At 39.4% G+C, this 19000-nt stretch overlaps 1 protein-coding gene across 1 annotated transcript in view; it reads right to left on the reverse strand.

Annotated features, from left to right (window-relative positions):
* Window positions 1-6599: 6599 nt before the first annotated feature.
* The window catches only part of LOC122652744 (pentatricopeptide repeat-containing protein At4g18975, chloroplastic), a 46779-nt gene continuing 34378 nt past the window's right edge, over window positions 6600-19000 (reverse strand). Inside the window, exons 6-9 of the mRNA XM_043846570.1 lie at window positions 14514-14726; window positions 12918-13119; window positions 6929-6991; window positions 6600-6815 (exon numbers count right to left, since the gene is read on the reverse strand). Coding sequence (XP_043702505.1) covers window positions 6808-6815; window positions 6929-6991; window positions 12918-13119; window positions 14514-14726 — 486 coding nt within the window. The 3' untranslated portion in view covers window positions 6600-6807. The remainder of the gene's footprint in view (window positions 6816-6928; window positions 6992-12917; window positions 13120-14513; window positions 14727-19000) is intronic.

The following is a 19000-nucleotide window of genomic DNA, read 5'->3' on the forward strand; positions in this document are numbered from 1 at the left end:
CCTTTGCGGTTTGCTTAAGCCGCAACAGCAATAACCCATCTCTCCTCACATCCTTCCTTCCAACCCCTATACCCAGAAGAAAATGAAATACAAGGTGGGTCATAAGATTGAATTTGATCCTCAACTTCGACACTTGATCAGAAGATGTCATCGCATAACCATCCAACAATTCTAGTTTAAAGAGTAGGGGGAAATGTGTAATCCAAAGTGGGGGATTGAATTAGCACCTGAAGGTGCAAGCTAGTGCAGCAGTAAAGTCTTTAGTTTGTCATAGTTGAGACTTTGGATCAAAGTATGCTTTCATCTCATGCACACCTTTATCCTAGGTGCACTATGCCACCTATAATGAACAAAACAATTTCATTTGGTTAAGAAAAGAAAGAAAATGTTTGCAAGCCATGTTGCAGAAACTGAATTACATCTTTTTTTTTTTGAGTAGAACATTTTCCTATAAATAGTTAATCCATAAGAAATCTGAAATCCTATATGCCACGGTTCAAATATAATTTGATCCATGGTTTAATTAAAAGAAAAGAAAATTTATTCAAAACCCAAAGTTGCTGATTTGCGGATTGACATGGTCTTGTCACGGTTAATCCATGTAAAATCAAATTTAAGAACAAAAATAAAAATGAAAACAAGGTTTAAACGGCTGGTTTTTGCAGGTTTTGATAAGTAGTTCACAATTTTGGCATATAAACTGAACCAAATTAAGTCTTCAAACGTCCATACATTGTTCATTTGTAATCTTACCTCATAAACTTCTTCATCAACAGTTTAATGCACAATCTTTGAATGTTTAACCCTATACATGAGCACCTTTTTCCTTATGATCCGAATCCCAAACCCATAGTCCTTTATCCTTTAATTGACCCAACTTTTCTAACAAACAGAGTCTCAAGCTGTGTCTAGTGTGCATTTTTTTAATAGATTCTGGGTCTAAAACACAATCTGAATCCGATTCTTCTTTACTATTTTGCTTTAGAGTGCGTTTTAAATCCAGAATCTATTCCAAGAATGCATATCAAACACAGCCTCAGTATCAAAGCAGTCCCAACCCAGAAATCCTAGTCATCTCATTTGGCTTAGTATTAGATCCTAGAAGTGTTTCTCACCCATAGGAAAATTCATTGGGGACAACGGCCGGTTTCATGGCATGTAGCAAGCAATGACATAAAAAGATTGACCCTTTTCTTGATGCTTTCCAATCAGGCAAACGGGTGGGTTCATGGGTTATGGATGCCTCTGATCATGCCATTTTTTTTTTTTTTAATTTTTTCTTACCTAATAAGCAAGCAATAACATGCAGGATCAGTGACAAACATTAGACGCCTCAACATTAGACATCTTGCCTCCCTTCAACTGCTCTGCTATCGCTATGAATTATGATCCATCTTTGAAAATCATGATCCAAATCAAAGACATATCTAAGAGTAATTCAGACTTGAATGTAGGGATGAAAATGAATAGCCGAAATCCATTTCCGTTTCTGTGTCTGAATCCGTTTAGTACTATCTGAATCCATCCGAAAGCTAAACGGATACGGTTAGGCTATAGCAATCCGAAAAGCTTTATTTATATGCAAACGGATTAAATATCCGATCCGTATCCGTGTCCATATTTGTTTAACACTATCCAAATCCGTCCGAAAACTAATCGTATGCGAATGCGGATATAGCACTATCTGAGCCGAATCTAATCCGTTTACATCCCTACTTGAATGGAGCCATTGGATCACTTTGGGCCTCTGGAAACCCATCATTTGAGGAGCTAACTCGTCCAATAATTCATTTATTCAATGGCCCTGTAAGTGTGAGACCTAATTTGCTTCTCAGCCCGGCCCACATTGAGAGCCTTCACACTGCTCAAATTTCTGCCACGTGAAAGATCAAATGAAGTTTGAAATTTGTGGACAGGTAATCTCAAGGTCATGTTGACATGACAAAATTTGGCCCAAATGGAGTCTACGTAGCATGATAGAGCTTTGGACAATCTAGGTGTTGGATTACTGAGGTAAAGGTTGTCATTGTTGGCAACTAGGCATCTGTACAGGTGACTGATGATGTACAGGTCAGACACTGCGCAGGCACTATTGTGGAAGACCGAAACAGATGCTATAGCTTCGGGACATGTTCAACAGTGTTTTGAGGTGTTTTACAGTGGTTTATGAAGTGTGGCAGCTTGTGGAAGTTTCAGGTGATGTTTCGGAAAAATGTTGAAAAAGTGCATCACAGGTCACTGTGAAAAGGTCGTCTTTGAAGTTATTTTTGAAGGGCTTATGAGTAGATTTGAAAGAAGTGTTAAATAAGAAATTTGAAGCTCATCGAGTCTTCTTTCAAACGCAACTAGTTCTGTTCGATTTCAATCTGAAACGAAGAAATTGTAGAAGTTTTCGTACAGGATGTCAAAAATGGAGTGAATCTAGAGGTCGACAAAAAGAGCTTACACAGGTGTTATTGGACTTATTGGCAACTTGTGGCAGAAATTAATAATAATAATAATAATCGTCACATGGCTGCCCATGCCACCTAAGCAGCCTAAGCCACCACATGGCATGTACACATGCAAAGGAGGACACACAAGCATGCCAATGTGGATAGCACACTTGGCATCATAGGCCCCAACAGGGAGCAGCCATGCCGAGAAAGCCTTGGTTCAAGGGTAAAGAGGACATAGCTCTATTTTTTTTTTGGTAGAGGACATAGCTCTATTGGGACATTTGTCAAACACATGAGGTGAAGTTCTATTCAATTTTTTGTCTTAAAATAACGTTGCATACTGTGAACAGTCGATTCCCATAAGATTGCTACAATTCCAGAGTGTTCCATATCGTTGGATTGGCATTAATCGGACGAGATTCCATTTGGGGCGCATGGAATGTCCAAGTCGAATCTGATTCTTGCGCAAGCTCCTTGATTGATCGCCCTATCGACGCACGATACGTTACAGTGTGTCGTGTCCTTGGTGGCACTAATGCTCTAATGATTCCATTTTATTAGCATATAGTGATTGAGCATACAATGCACACTACTGACAAGGAGCATCCTTGTTGCAGCTTTTCTTCGAAGACACGTTATAGGCATTACGGGTTGCCAGATTGAGGAAGACTTGCATCGTTCGAGCCTCCACGAAGCGTCCAAGATGTTGGAAACTGAGGATTGTTGTGATTCTCAGGCTAGGGTTACGTTTTAAGGTAATCCTGTGTCAGATCCTTATTTTATATTCTAGGTTATAGTTGAATGTTTATTGACCTAGATTGAACCTTGTAATGAGGGGTTTGTATTTTGATTACATTATTACATTGTAAGGTCTATCGAGTGGGTGCTTGACAGGTTTGTAATTTGGGGTGGTTGTCATCATTCTTGTACGACCAAGGACTGAAGCAGGAAACTCATCTTGAGCCGTTGTAGCACTTAAAAGAGTGGAGTATTGAGCAATATACACAAACCTTGATACAGGTATTGCTCTGTGGACGTAGGCACATTGCTGAACAATGTAAGACTGATGTTGTGGATTGTGTTTGAATATATTGAAGCGTATTTGTTTGCAAAGTGGGTATGCACATCCTGGTAGGCCTGGCCAATCTTGGTTGCGAGGCGGAAGTGCATACGACTGTGTTACAGTATGATACCGTTAGAATTAAAAAGGAAAAATATTAATAAACACTGATTCACACCCCCTCCCCCCACCCCCTCCTCTCAATGTTGAAGCCAATTCAACACTAGGATCATGGTAGAGTGCATAATAGTGATTAGAATACCATAGGCGTGCATTGCCATGAATAGGGGGATGCATGAACATATTGGGAGGTATTTGGTTGAATTTGAATATGAAAAATTGACACGTGCCTAATCTTGATCAACTCTCTCCATCCAAATTATCGAAATAACCACGTCATCTATCCATATGACATAACAAGGATGGGCCCCTATTGAATGAATTTATCTTCCAACCTCTAATTGGCGCAATTTCCACTATGGCATCATCGGAATGCCCAAATGTAAATTATAAAGGGCCTTCACTATTCACATATTTGTCCATTACAAATATGGGAGAAGAATCTATATATTGCCTATTATGATGGCATTTTACATGCCAAGACAATAGCAAAGAACAAAACTTATCCAAAAAACAATAACAAAGAGCAAAACAATATATTAAATGAGAGAGGGCCAACATCTTTAATGAGGAGGGAGAGGGAAGAGGGCCCGTGAGAGAGAAGTGCACACTGACTGATAAGATACACACAATGACCTTGTCCTTACGATAATTTACCTAAGAGAAAAGGTTTTTGAGCTAACAGGGCAGGGTATACTACCACCCCTATGTCTATGTCTCCTCTTCATATGAAATTACCTCTTTGCTCTCCGATGTACAATACTAATTTGTCACTCCTCATTGACACGTTCCCCCTATGCCGCTTGCTCAAAAAACCCTGTCTTTTTACCAAAATACATTAAAGTAGTAACTTCCCAAGGGAAAAAAAAGAATTAAGAACTTGTGATGGAATTAGTAGAATCGATAGCAACACCGATCTTCTTCAGGATAGCTTGCAAAATTCAAGCTAAGGTGGAGATTGTTGGGGTTAGGTGTGTCTTGAATTCTTTGGGTGCACATAATTAATATTTGGTCTGTATTTGTAATCGGATTAGGTTTTGGATCCATTACCAGTGGGGGGGATTGTAATTGTGTAGGGATTAGGATTTTTTGAGTTCCCTATATATTGTTTCCGTGGGAAAAACCTAAACACAAGCAAAGGTGAGATTACTTTGTGAGGTGGAGAATGATGTAGAGAGTTATTCTTGCTTAGTGAAAAATATTTGGATCTCTCGAGTAGATATAGGCATTCATGCTGAACCATGTTAAATTCTTTGTTTTGTGTTTGATTGTTTGGTTTTTTCCTCATGATTGCGCATTCATCCCCAACACAATCAACCATATGGCAGGACTTGCAACAGTGCCATCTTCATAGCAAAGGAGGAATCTCTTTGTGTCTCTCTCGTAAAAGGATAAGATGGAGAAGAAAAATTGTCTAAATACGTAGACCACAAGTCATTGCATAGTTTGGCAATTTAGCTCTCTAAAGGGCATGTAAACATCATACAAATTTTGAAGATACCTGGAATTATAGTAGTTCTCGAATTGCATTGTTTGGTAATCAAATGCTTCGAAGTGTATAGTTATTCAAGTATTCAAATTAAGTAAAGGAGTCATTTTGCAAAGTCGGTTAATTTGTAATTTTCTTTTTCCCTCACTCCATTTGTTTCGGCATAAAATTTTACCTGGAAATTTTTCATTGATACATTTTACTTCTTAAATGTAAACTTTTATATGTTAAAAATTTTTTCAATGTTTTTTTATTGGAACATTTTTCAATAAGTAAAATTTTACATTTCAAAATTTTGAAGTGATTTTCCGGGTAAAATTTTATGCCAAAACAAACAGAGCCATAATAAATTTATCAATGATTTCAGCAGGACTTGGGGATTAGCTTCTGGGCAGATCATCCATGGAAGATGGAAGACCTTCAACAAATAGAAATCTCAAACCAGTTCAACGCATATATATTTGTCAAGGGAGATTGCACTGGACATTGGCTGAGGAGGGAGATCAATGTTCAATCTTTATTAGAAAAACTTTTCCCTCTCCGAAACTACTATTGACTTGTGATGCTTTATTGCCTCAGCCGTCAGCCTTGGCCTTCTACAACAAATGCAACCAGAGTGATGAACCCTAGCACCCCAACCAGGGTTTAAAAAGCCAGCATCAAGACTCGGATCGGTCTGGTTGATTCCAATTCAATCTAGGATCGGATCAGGATGAGTCAAGACAGGTGAAAAATTGGCCGGAATTGCCCAAAACATGTCCTAACCTTAATTTCCATACAAGGATCAGAAGAACCAGATCAGCCGGCCTGGCATCCGGATTCTTGAAACGCTGACCCCAACCTCATAATAGTTGCATTCACATCCACATTCTCCAGGACACTGGCCTGATGTGCACTCCAAAGGGTAGTCAAGTGCTACTGTTCAAAGAGGCCCTCGTCTGAGAACCGCCATTCATGCACGAAACAAGAGAACCTAAACAAAAATGCAGAACAGTAAGGGTCCAGGCTCTCCTCTCTTTTTTAACCAACAGTCAACACCATCAGCAGATTCCATTGGAGTCTGACTGCACACATGAAAGCCAATTCCCCAATATTGGCATAAAGATTTTCAATATATAGAGTAGATAGAACCGTATGTCCTTTTCGAAGTATCAAGGATGGCATCTATGCCATTTTACCACAATGCTCATCTATTTCAAATTACATAAAAACGTGCCCTTCTGGACATTACACTTGCTTTGAAGGGGAATCCATTACTAAGTATGAAGTTTCACAGCTTGTCCATCGTTGTTAATCTCGCCTCTAGAAAATAGAAGGGAATAAAAAGATAAGTGAATCTGACAAAGTTCACGGGCCATTGTGAATCTTACAAGATCGAGAAACGAAAATAAATAAATAATACTGCAGTATGCACTATACACAGAACTGTCTTGAAAACTGCTTCACTATATATCATCAGTCTGGACACATGAAAAATTAAAGATCGGAACCATAAATTCCATAAACAAAACTTTATGAACTTTACCTAAATATCTTGCAGTGTATTAAAAGAATCGATAGGGTTCCCATACATCAAGACTTGAAATACATGATAGCCAATCCTGGCTCCAAATAAGAGAATAATATACAAGTAAAACTAAACGCCAGGAACGTATCTCAGAGGCACTCCTTTTCTTCCTGTTATCTTAACCCGGTCCTGTTCACTCAACTGAAAAAATAAAGCAAGAGTTAGCAGTAAAAAAAAATGTTGAGAATAAAAGTAATCATTGTTCTCCACTAAGCTGACTAGCTAGCTAGCAAGCAAAAAGGTAAAATTTCAACCTTTCTGCATGTCATCAATAGCACTAGTCAAGTTGTCTGCAGTCCCAGTCGGCTTGATCTTCTCTGAATAAGCACCATAAAGACCCAAGTTATTTAATAGATAACGAATCAGGGTGCCTTGTTCTATTAAACATGACTGATGAACCCATTCTTCCCAACCCAGCATGGAACTGATATTTGGGGAAAGACCCTTCTCCAGAATGCCAAAAAAAAAAACACAAACACACACACAGAGGGCAAGGTTCCAAATACAAAGAAGAAATAGACCAGGAAACATATCAATAAAGGAGGAACAAGGAATATTTTCAAACGGGTCTTGATTCCCAGGACCTTAATTCCAGCTCTCATTTCCTAATCGATTTGCTCATATGTACTTCAGAAATCGATGTCAACATCATATGCTTGAGCAGCCCTCAAGTTTGGCCATGAACTATCCGTGTGAAACTCTTGGGACTACCTACTTTTGGGCTTAGATGAGCCTCAGATAAGAGAAAAATTAACCAAGATTAAAGCTTGAACCATATATTTCACTGTTCAGTCCCACCCCCACCCACCCCCAACAGGGAAAAAAAAAGAATCTATGCAGTTGGAGATGTTCAATTTAAACAGGCTACCATTGTTCAAAAGCTAGGATACCTCTTGGATTAGTCAGACATGAAGAACAACACTAATTGTATGATCTTAGCCCATCCATTTTAGATAGGATCACAGACTTCAAATATTTGTCATTACTGCTCTAAAGTGTCAGTATATAAATAGTTTGAACTTTTAGTTTATGCCAGACAGGTAAAGGAACATGTGCAACCTTGCAGATTATGGGTCCAGTATGCAACCCTTTGACAGACCAAGACTTGCACATGGGGAGAATTTATGGTTTGGTAAGGTAAAAATACCATAGGGCCAGTTTTGTGAGGAAGAAGCGAAAAGAAATGTATTGAGTGGAGTAAAATTGGAAAATGCAAGCACCTAACAAAAGAGCCAAAAGAAACTTGAATTGGTGACTCAATAAGACCTGATGTAAACTGAGATCAGGTTGTGGAAACCTAGTTTAGTGTAAACAATAAAGAGACGGGTTCTGGAACAGGGAACTTAATTGTTAAAATTCTTGGTCAGCAAGAGAACTATTTAGTAATAAGAATCTCAATGAAAATTATAAACAGTACTCAAAATATTATAACAGATTCAGATTATTGGTGCCCTCAAAACAGATTGAGAGCAGTTTTGAGAAATAGAAATATCAGAACTAGTAAGGATGCAATGAAGGAAAAATCAAAACAGACAACTGTTGAATAATCTGACCTGCAAATATGAAGAAGCATATTACAGCAGTTCAGAACGAGAAATCACTAGAACAGTAACAATGCAGAAGCAGCAGCGTCAATCAGATAGGAAGCCATGATTTAACATTTCCAATGTCAAAGAAAAACTTCCTAAACTGTTAAAATAGACTTACAAATTACAAAGCTAAGTAAAAGTAAGGATCAGAATCGGACAATAAATCTTAAAATGTGGGAAACACTTCTACTAAGACTTGATTAACTTAATGACTTGATAAATTTCGCTCCATTAAAAGCAAGGATCAAAATTAGACAATCTCTTAAAATGTGGGAGAACTCTTCCAAGGACTTGATTAATTGCATAACTTAAAAATAAATTGCATATACAGAATAACTATAAACTAATCCTTGTGCTTGTAATTGAAGGCATACTTGCATTGTCATCAAGGTGACGGCCAACCACAATGGCGCTAGGCGACACCTAAGTGGCACCAAGATGCTTTGGGTTAATGAAGATCAAAATACAAAACATAACAGAGGTAAAAAGGATACTGCAGAAACTGAGCTCAATTACTGTTTTAGGAACTATTTACCTGCTCAAAATGTCAACATTGCAATCGACAAAGAATACGCAGAGAAATGATCCATAACACTTTTTCCGAAGCATGAAAATTAAGTATTTTGCTTACTTCTCTAGGCACAAGAGAATAAAATAAAACATGACTGCTGGGAACCTTGTTAGTGCCACTCTTTCATGGAAAAGCACTTCTCAAATGTCTATTTTCACAACACCTCAGCCTTATCCCAACTAAATGGGGTCAGCTACGTGGATCATTGCACTCCAATCAGCTCTATTCTAAGTCATATTTGATACAAGGCCTAAGCTATGCATGTCTTTCTTCACCACTTCTCCTACGGTCATTTTAGGTCTGCCACTGGCTCTTTTAGTTCCTTCAATCTGAATCAAATCATTCCTCCATACTAGAGCATCCAAAGGCCTCTGTTGAACATGGCCATGCCACCTCCAATGACTTTCTCATAGCTTATCATGTATTGGAGCCACTCCCAAATCAGCTCTAACATGATCATTCTTTACTTTATCCTTCCTAGTTTCCATCTCAACATCCTCATCTTTGCTACACTGAGTTTTATCTATATGATGCTTCTTAACTACCCAACATTCTGCACCATACATCATAGTTGGTTGTATGACTGTCCTATAAAATTTTAGTTTTAAGTTTTAAAAGAACATGTCGATCACACAACACTCTAGGCACACCTCTCCACTTCATCCATCCTATTTTAATTCTCTGTGAAACATCATCCTCTATATACAACAATAAACTCAGCTTTATCCCAACTTAATGGGGTCGGCTACATGGATTCAAACAAAACAAAGTAGGGAAAACTACTGTCTAAAAAAAAGGCGGGCGATGAAGAGAAGGGAAGGGGGAATGGGAAATGAGATGAGAAATGAAAAGTGGAAGATGACAAAAGAAAAAATGAAAATAGATAGAGAAAAGAAAGATAAAAAGATGAAAGTAAGAGGAAAGAAGCACAACCCAGCAACTCAGGAGACTCTCAACTAAATGAGGTCTGCTACATGGATCCTTGCCCTCCAATAGGCTCTAGCTGAGATCATACTAGGTACAAGACCTAGACTAAGCATGTCCTTCCTCACAACTTCTCCTATGGTCATTTTAGGCCTGCCCCTAGCTTTTTTAGCTCCTTCAATTGGAATCATATCGCTCCTCCTTACTGAGGCGTCCTTAGGCCTCCGTTGACCATACCACCTCAAATGACTCTCTCGGAACTTGTCATTAATCAGGGCAACTCCCAAATCAGCTCTAATACGCTCATTCCATACTTTATCCTTCTTAGTTTTTCTGCATATCCATCTTAACATCCTCATCTCTGCTACACATAGCTTCTCGATATGACACTTCTTGACCGCCAAACATTCTGCCCCATGCACCATAGTAGGTCGAACCATAGTCCTATAGAATTTTCCTTTAAGTTTTAAGGGAATACGTCGGTCACACAACACTCCGGACGCACCCCTCCACTTCATCCATTCCACTTTGATTCTCTGTGAAACATCATGTTCTATGTCACCATCTTTATTTATGATTGACCCCAGATATCTACAATAGTCGCGTTGTGGTATCTCTCTTTCCTCAATTCGCATCATGTCAACATCTCTCATAGTGTGACTAAAATTACACATCATATACCTCATCTTCGTTCTACTAATCTTAAAGCCTCTTGTTTCCAAGGTTGATCTACAAAGCTCTAACTTAGCGCTAATCCCTTCTTTTGTCTCATCCACCAAAACGATATCATCGGCATAGAGCATACACCACATGACCTCATCTTGGATGCTCATGGTTAGGTCGTTCATGATAAGCACAAATAGATAAGGACTTAAAGCTGATCCCTAATGTAACCCAATCGTAATTGGGAATTCCTTGCCCTGACCTCCCACAAATCTCACACTAGTCACCACACCCTCATACATATCATAGTTATCAAGGTGGGAAGGCGACCATGGCGTTTTAGAGGGCCAAAAATCAAGGCGACACCGCCATGGTGGCAAGGTGCCCACCTAGGCGACCAAGGTGCCTGGGCGCCAGGCGACGCCTTGATAACTATGATATATATCTTTAATTACATCCATATATTTATGCGACACCCCTTTCTTCAGTAGAACATGCCGGATTAAATCTCTAGGGACTCAGTCATAGGCTTTTTCCAGGTCAATAATGACCATATGTAGGTCCTTGCAATCTCTATATCTTTCCATTAGTGTCCTCAATAAGTATATAGCTTCTGTCGTGGATCTACCTGAGAAAAAGCCAAATTGGTTCATTGAAATATGAGTCTCTCTTCTCAAGCGGGCTTCAATAACCCTGTCCCAAAGTTTAATAGTGTGGCTCATAAGCTTTAGGCTTCTATAGTTATTGCAACTTTGGATATCACCTTTATTTTTGTAGATCGGGACTACAATGCTTCTCCTCCATTCATTTGGCATCTTCCTAGTGTCCATAATCCTGTTAAACAAATTGGTTAGCCAATATACCCCACAGCCTCCTAGGATTTTCCATACTTCTATTGGAATCTCATATGGACCTGGTATCTTGTCTGCTTTCATCTTTCTTAAGGCTTCTTTAACTTCCGCCACACTAACCTTTCTTATATCACCAACTTTATCATCCTCTATATCACCAACTTTATTTATAATTGAACCCAAATACATAAAATAATCACTTTGTGGAATCTCCCTCTCATCAATTTTTACCACCTCATTACCTGTCGCAGTGTAACTAAAGTTACACACTATATACTCCATCTTCGTTCTACTTATCTTAAAACTTTTTGATTTCAAGGTTGATATCCATAACTCCAACTTGATGTTAATCCTTGCTTTTGTCTCATCCACCAAAACAATAACATCAAGAAAAAGCATACACCAAAGAACCTCATGTTGAATGTCTTTGGTTAAATCATCCATGATAAGTGCAAACAACAACTCAGCCTTATCCCAACTAAATGGGATTGGCTAATGATAAGTGCAAACAAATAAGGGATTAATGTTGATCCTTGATGTAACCCAATTGTAAATTGTAATTGAGAATTCACTATGGCAAATAAGCACACCTTTCTTACGATTCTAGTGAGGCACATATCCATGACCGCTAATCTATATTGTGTGCTTAGGCTCTCCCTTGCTATAACCTTACAGTCCTTACATAACAATCTATCGGACCTTCTAGTTAGGAAGAAATCTCTATCGGACCTCCTCACTCCTCTCTCTAAAACCATATCCTCCATGTACACCTTCATAGCCTCTGTAATCCATCCAAGTGTTCCCAAAATTGTAACTTACTACTTTCCTCCAATCCTACTTGGGGTACGTAAGCGTAAATTATATTGACAACCTTTTCTTTAACACAAGCTTGATGGATATAATCTTATCTCCAAATCTTTTAACATCCACCACGTCATTGTTTAAACCTTTATCCACTACCATACACTATGCCCACTCCACTTCTATTACTTGTATCCCCTGTATACCAAAGTTTAAAGTCGTCCAATTCCTTATCTTTTTACCCTTTCCATCTAGTCTCTTGATGCAGGCTATGTTAATCCTTCTCCTCATTACATCTATCAATTCACACTTTATTTTCATAAATTGATTTTATGTTATTACTTGTATTTATCATTAGCTGTTTGATACATGCCAAAAAGAAGTCGTACAAGTACAGGCAGTATTTTATTTAGAAAGTTCATATGGATATTGCTGTACATACATTAAAATTTTTCCTCGACAGTAAATAAAATTTTCCCTCTGAAACCAAACAAAAAAAGGGCGCACCCAGTGCATGAGGTTCCAGCCACTGCAGGATCTGGGGAGGGTCATAACGTACGCAGCCTTACCCCTGATTTCACAGAGAGGCTGTTTCCAAATTTGAACCCGTGACGACTTGGGCACAATGGAGCAACCTTATCGTTGCACCAAGGCCCACCCTCTCTCTGAAACAACCCAAAAAAAAAAAAAAAAATCATCCAGCTATGTTCTGTTTTCGCTTCTTTTTCTTTTTTTAATGAAAAAGCTGTCTTTTACTGATTTACCAAATGACACCCATAAAGGAAAATGAGAGAGTGGAAAAGCAATTTTAAGTGTGTTTTCTGAACACAACCTGAGAATGTACCTGGTTTCTCCTTATTCTTCTGAGAGTTCTTTCTAGATTTTTTGGGTTGCCCCCTCCATGTATCAGTGAATAGGTGGTTGTATTTCTCCAATATTCTCTTTTTTTCTTCTGGTAAACCCAGCAACTCATATGCATCTGCCACTTTTTGCACAATTGATTTCTCTGGAGGTTTCCGGTCAAATGCTTCAAGGCCCTTGAAGAGCTAGCAAATCCAAATGAAATAGCAATACGAACAGAGGTCAGTACAAGATGTGGAAGTTGGCATGCTAGATTTTAGGAAACAAGCTCAGTACAAGAACCAGAAGCAATCAAAATAGTAATATCTTTTTCCCCACAAGAGTGAGGACACTAAATTAGAGAACAAAATAGAAAACTAGAACACCACAGCAGTGGTCATCAACCAAGCGGAAAACACCCATCCCAAAAAGAAAAACTAAACCATGGTCCTCAACCAAGGGAAAGCACCCATCCCAAAAAAAAAATCTAAACCAATCTCAAAAGCAAAAGAAGCCACAATATGGGCTATAAAAACAAAGGAACAACTAACACAAAAAGGGCGTACCCAGTGTATGAGGCTCTAGCCACTGCAGGGTATTGTGAGGGTCATAATGTACGCAACTTTACCCCTGCTTCGCAGAGAGGCTGTTTCTTGATTCGAACCAGAGACCACTAGGTCACAATGGAGCAACCTTACCGTTGCACTGCCTCTCAAGGAACTACTAATACAATAGATAGAAAAGAAAGAGGAAAAAGAAGAAACATTTAAGAGCCAATAATCAGATTTCTTATCTTCCAAGCACTCCTATTTTGACCATAGAAATCAACAACCACATCCATCGCATCTAAACAGACCCTAATCTAGCTCCTTTGCCTTCAAACCAACCCTCATCAATGCAAACTGCTGACCTGATAATTATGCCAAATATTTTCAAAACAACACTAATATATCAGAGGAGACTCCACAAACAAGCTCAAGAATATCTCTTATATGGGCAGCATTTCCCTAAATCATGAGGTATTTCCAATGCTTTTTAACCTTGGCCTCAAGGCCCTCAACAGGAAATTTTAGCCCAAAAGGGATGGGGAGAGAGCAAGACTTGGAGGATCTAGAAATATTGCAAGACCCCACATATTATGACAAACCTTGTACAAAATCTCTAAATTTTAATCACACTGATGGTTTGACAATAGATTCATTTCTACAAAAGAAAAAATGAAAAGAAGAAAAATAAAAAAAGACCGAGTTTATCGTTCTAAGACTAAAATTTTACTAACAGAATAATTACTAGTCATTACACTTTTAAATTTGACATTTCACATAAGGTAAAGTTTCTTGTGGCCAGTCCACCCATGGGAACTTTCATGCACAGGCTGCCTAATGTGCCAAATGGAAGGATGATTTAGCAAATCCAATCGTTGAATTGGACCTAAAGTGTCAAATGGAAGGTAAACGCCTAATGTTCCAAACGGAAGGCAAAACGCATTAACCAGATACAAAAAATTATTCATGAAAATAAAGAATCTTGCAAACTATGATCAACTATTCAAGGCAAAAAGAAATGTACCATCAACTGATAAAAACAGGAAAATGGTTACCTTTACAAGTCTCTCCAGCATATTGTTTCGATAATATAGAGAAATCATAAGTTTGCATAACTGCCAAGGCACTGAATGCAGGTCATTACCAATTTTCTTTACCCAAAACTTATGTGCTTCTTCTGCTCTGTGGTCCATATCTAGCGCACATATTAGTTGCCCATACGTTCCCATTGTAGTCCCTTGCCCCTTGCTTAAAATCCATTTTATAACCTGGAAACAAATCCCAGATAAAGATGAAGGAAGTGTAAACAAAAATAAATTCAAAGGTAAAACAGAACATCCAGACTAATCAAAAGTATTAGAACTCAGTTTCTAGTCCTTTGCTTAGTACAAGTGAGCTTCCTAAACTTTTAAATTGTATGCCTTATTGGCAGTACAAGTGTTTAAGAAGTCAACAGTTGGAAGTTTCCGATAACAGGGCACTTTGGAAAAACCCAGATCTTAGACTATAATCAAAACTTTCGAGCTTAAACTACTGGATCAGATCAAACTTCTGGTGAAATTTCTTTTACAGTTAACATATGTCACTTCCAAGTGCTCTAAGTTGATGCTCTCTCTTTCTCCCCCCTACCCCTCCGCCCAAGGCAGTGGCTTGGAAAGAGAAAATCTCTGTATACTTCCCTCATAAATGAACCTGGGTCTGGATGAAGTTGAGATGAATTTCTGCTGATCATGTTCTCAAACATTATGTTTATCTATAGAAGATTGTGTTGTCTAAAAAATATCCAAGGAAAAAGACAGATTCTAAAAGTACAAGTTTCATTGATATGCGTGAGTGACAGATTATGCAAAATCCACAAATATGGATACACAGACTCAGCCACATATTGAAATAAAATATTAGAAAAGTATTAATTGACTATTTCTGAAAACCAATAAGTATTATTTCCGGTCAAAGTGATATGTTGTTGTTGAGCACAGCATGCATTGCGTTGTTGCTGTCATTGTTGTCAACACAGTCAGCCAGGAAGATCCTTTAGGCAGTGAGCTTGTGTTTGTATTCTTGATGGTCAACACACTCACTCAGTTGGAAGGGTTGTCTATGGTCAGACTGAACAGCTGATAGATGCATGGGCTGGTAGCTAGGGATGTAAACGGAACGGATTTGGCTCGGATAGTGCTATATCTGCATCCGCATCCGATTAGCTTTTGGACGGATTCGGATAGTGCTAAACGGATACGGATCGGATATTTTATCCGTTTACATGTAAATATAGCTTTTCGGATAGCTATAGCCTATCCGTATCCGCATCCGTTTAGCTTGCGGACGGATTCGGATAGTGCTAAATGGGTATGGACACGAATACGGAAACGGATTTCGGCTATTCATTTACACCCCTACTGGTAGCAAGGGTTGAAGGTATAGCACAATAGCTTGCAGTTGCACTTTGCATGAGCAGTACCTTCAGGAGAGTTTTGAGCAGAAGGTATGGCAGTAGACAGTATCAAGGCAGTGGCAGTGGCAGTGTCCCAGAGATGTCTCAATTGGCATAGCCGGAGAATTGGTTGAAAACCATGATTGAGCTGGTACAGTCATCAGAATCATGTACAGTTGTCAGTGTCAATGAGATGGATGGCTTAGTTGGCAATTGGCAGTTTGGCTTATACGGTTGGCATCATCATGAGTTGGCAGTTGAGAGATGTGCTGGCATGATGAGAATGCAGGTTCAAGTTGAATGCAATTGATGTGCATGGTACCCAAAATCCTATTTTTGCACAAAACGTCACTTTATGAGAGTTTCGAGCTAACTCCACTTGGAATTTGTGGAAGTTCAATACACAAAGGTTATAGTCCTTCAAGTCTTCTTTCAATTAGCTTTGGAATCATGCCAATCGAAATTCATATGAGGGAGATATGTATTGAACACTATCTGTTGTGCAGAATTTCCAGAATTCCTATTTTGCATGTGGCGGACTTTAAAAGCAATTTTCGGGTGGCTTAACGGCAGATTCTAGAATATCTCAAAGAATGAAAGATGTAGATCTTCGAGTCCTCTTAATGTAGGACCAGATTAGAGTTAACCTAGCCCCAAAAATACCCACAACACAAAATTAGAAAGTAGACTGAAAATAGAAGGTAAGTGATTCTAAGCAAACCAGCCAAGAGAACTTCACCAAACTTAGGTCGAGTGGAGAACATGTTGAAAGGATCCTAAGCTCCAAAAATCAGCCAATTCTAAGGGCTGAATGTGAAGTTATGAAGGTAACTCAAAAATAGAAAGTTAGGTTATATCTTGCAAACCAGCCACAGTCAGGAGACCAAACAAGGATCGAGTGTAAGCCTTAGCAGAAGGGGAAGGACCTCCAAATCTCAGCCAATTCTGACTAAGGGTTGCTGAGTTGTCCTTCTCAAATTGCAGCAGGGATTTGGTGGAGAAGCTGTTAGAGTTTATGTAATAAGGGTACTTTAGGAACTATTTCATTGTCTAGTTGTCTTATATTGTAATTTCTCTTTTTTACCTATTACCTCCAGGTGTATGTAATTCCTTTCATCTTATTAGTTTAGTAATATAGGTGTGGTAGAGATAATTCTCTAACACACAACATTGCACCATCATGTTCTTCTTCTACTTTCATCTTTCTCCTTGTTCTCTTACGTTCTTTTTTTTTTTTTTTTTTTTGGTGAATAAATATATTACCGAACCCCAGGAGGGGGTAGGGAGAAAAAAGGGAGGAGGGACAATACAAGAGAAACAAAAGAAAGGGGGAAAGAGAGAGGGGGGGAAGAACAGACTGCCCAACCTACGCAGAGGTGGGAGACTGCAAAAGAGACAAATCAAGACCCCAGAAAACAACAATATGCCTATTCCTTGGGGTATCCAAAAATTGCCTATGACGCATGCAATTGAGCTTGGAGGACACGTCAAAGAAGATGGCTTTCCAAATCAAATCAAATGATCGGGATTTGGAAGTCCATCCCCTGAGGTTCCTTTCTATCCAAATATGATAAATAGCGGCGCCAAACACAAGCTTCCCAATAGTGTCACATATAGAGGTCCCAGACAAAGTCATGTCTAACCAGAGCCATTCCCGTTCGAAGGCAAGGATTCTTTGCTGCGAGGCCAGATCGAGGAGAGGGCTCTTTTCCAGATGGGAGAGGTAAAAGGGCAATCAAAGAAGAGGTGGAGGATGTCTTTGTGGCCATTCCAACAAAGGATACAAGAAGGGGTAATAGGGATACTGCGGTGGATGAGGAAAGCTTGGATGGGCAGGCATAATCGAAGGGTTCTCCAAACAGTGAAGCTGTGGCGAGGGATGTGGCCTTTGAATCAGATTAACTTGTGCCAGGGGACGATGGGGCTAGGGTCTCTAACAAAATTCCAAGCAAAGCTGGAGGTAAAGAGGCCATTGGGGGTAGGGAGCCAGATAACCTTATCCGCATGAGGGGAAGAGGATGAAGGATGAAGAGGAGGGAGGGAGGACCAGATTTGGGAGAGGATAGTGGGATTGAGAGAAGGGGGGTCCAAGAGCCAAGAGAATTAAGGGAGGAAAGAGGGGTGGCTTTTGGTAGACCAGAGGAGTAGATCGATCTGGGGCCAAAGGTATTGTAGAGGACACCTAAAGGGTACCAAGGGTCAAGCCAAAGAGAGATGGTGGAACCATCGACAATAGAGGTCGAGATACCACGGAGGGCAAGGGGACAGAGCGAGAGGATCTTGCGCCAAATCCAAGAGGAGTCAGATGGAATAGAGACAGACCAGATGGAGTCCGTCTTAAGGAGGTGGGAGTAAACCCAATTGACCCATATGAATCGTGGTGAGAGGAGATTTTCCAAATAAGCTTGAGGATGCCCGCAGTATTGGAGTCAAGAATGCAACGAATGCCGAGGCCTCCCTTAGCTTTTGGAAGACAGATGGACTTCCAACTGACCGGGTGGAGGAATTTAGAGGTATCTGTCCCTTTCCAGAGAAAAGCACAGAAGATGCCAGCCTTGATGGTGGCTTTAGGGATAGTCTTTGTTTGGGTAGAGTGTGTACTCCCCAGATGTTCTCTTACATTCTTTAGCATCCAACTTTGTATCAGAACAGACTTTGTTGGTTTGAGAGTAGAGTTACGTTCTTGTTCCTTTTATTTCCTCTCTTTGGGACCCTAGGTTACAAAGGGGTTCCAAGGAAGGGACTATTATATGAAATGCTTGATGAAATCTTGCAAGGAACATGAATGACGACCATGGAGACACCAAAAGAGGATTTTATTTAAAGAAATAGGCACATGGAGCTCAAACCAAGCAAACCCAGGTAAGCACCAAGTGACCACCAGCTGTTTTGGTTTTTTCTCTCTCTCTTCCTCATTCGGCTAGTATTGGAGCTGGAGTTCAGCCCTTTTGGATCGCCCTAGGGTGTATTTTAACCCCCTAGTCTCGTTCCATGTATCTAAGAGTTGTTGCTCCACAATTCTTCTCTCCCTTGGATTATAAGGTACCGCCAGACTTTGTTTCTCTCTCTTTTGTCCACAAAAATGGTCTATGATACTTCCATCTTCTT

This window comes from Telopea speciosissima, chromosome 2 (genome assembly GCF_018873765.1).
Source record: "Telopea speciosissima isolate NSW1024214 ecotype Mountain lineage chromosome 2, Tspe_v1, whole genome shotgun sequence".
NCBI classification, from domain to species: Eukaryota; Viridiplantae; Streptophyta; class Magnoliopsida; order Proteales; family Proteaceae; genus Telopea; species Telopea speciosissima.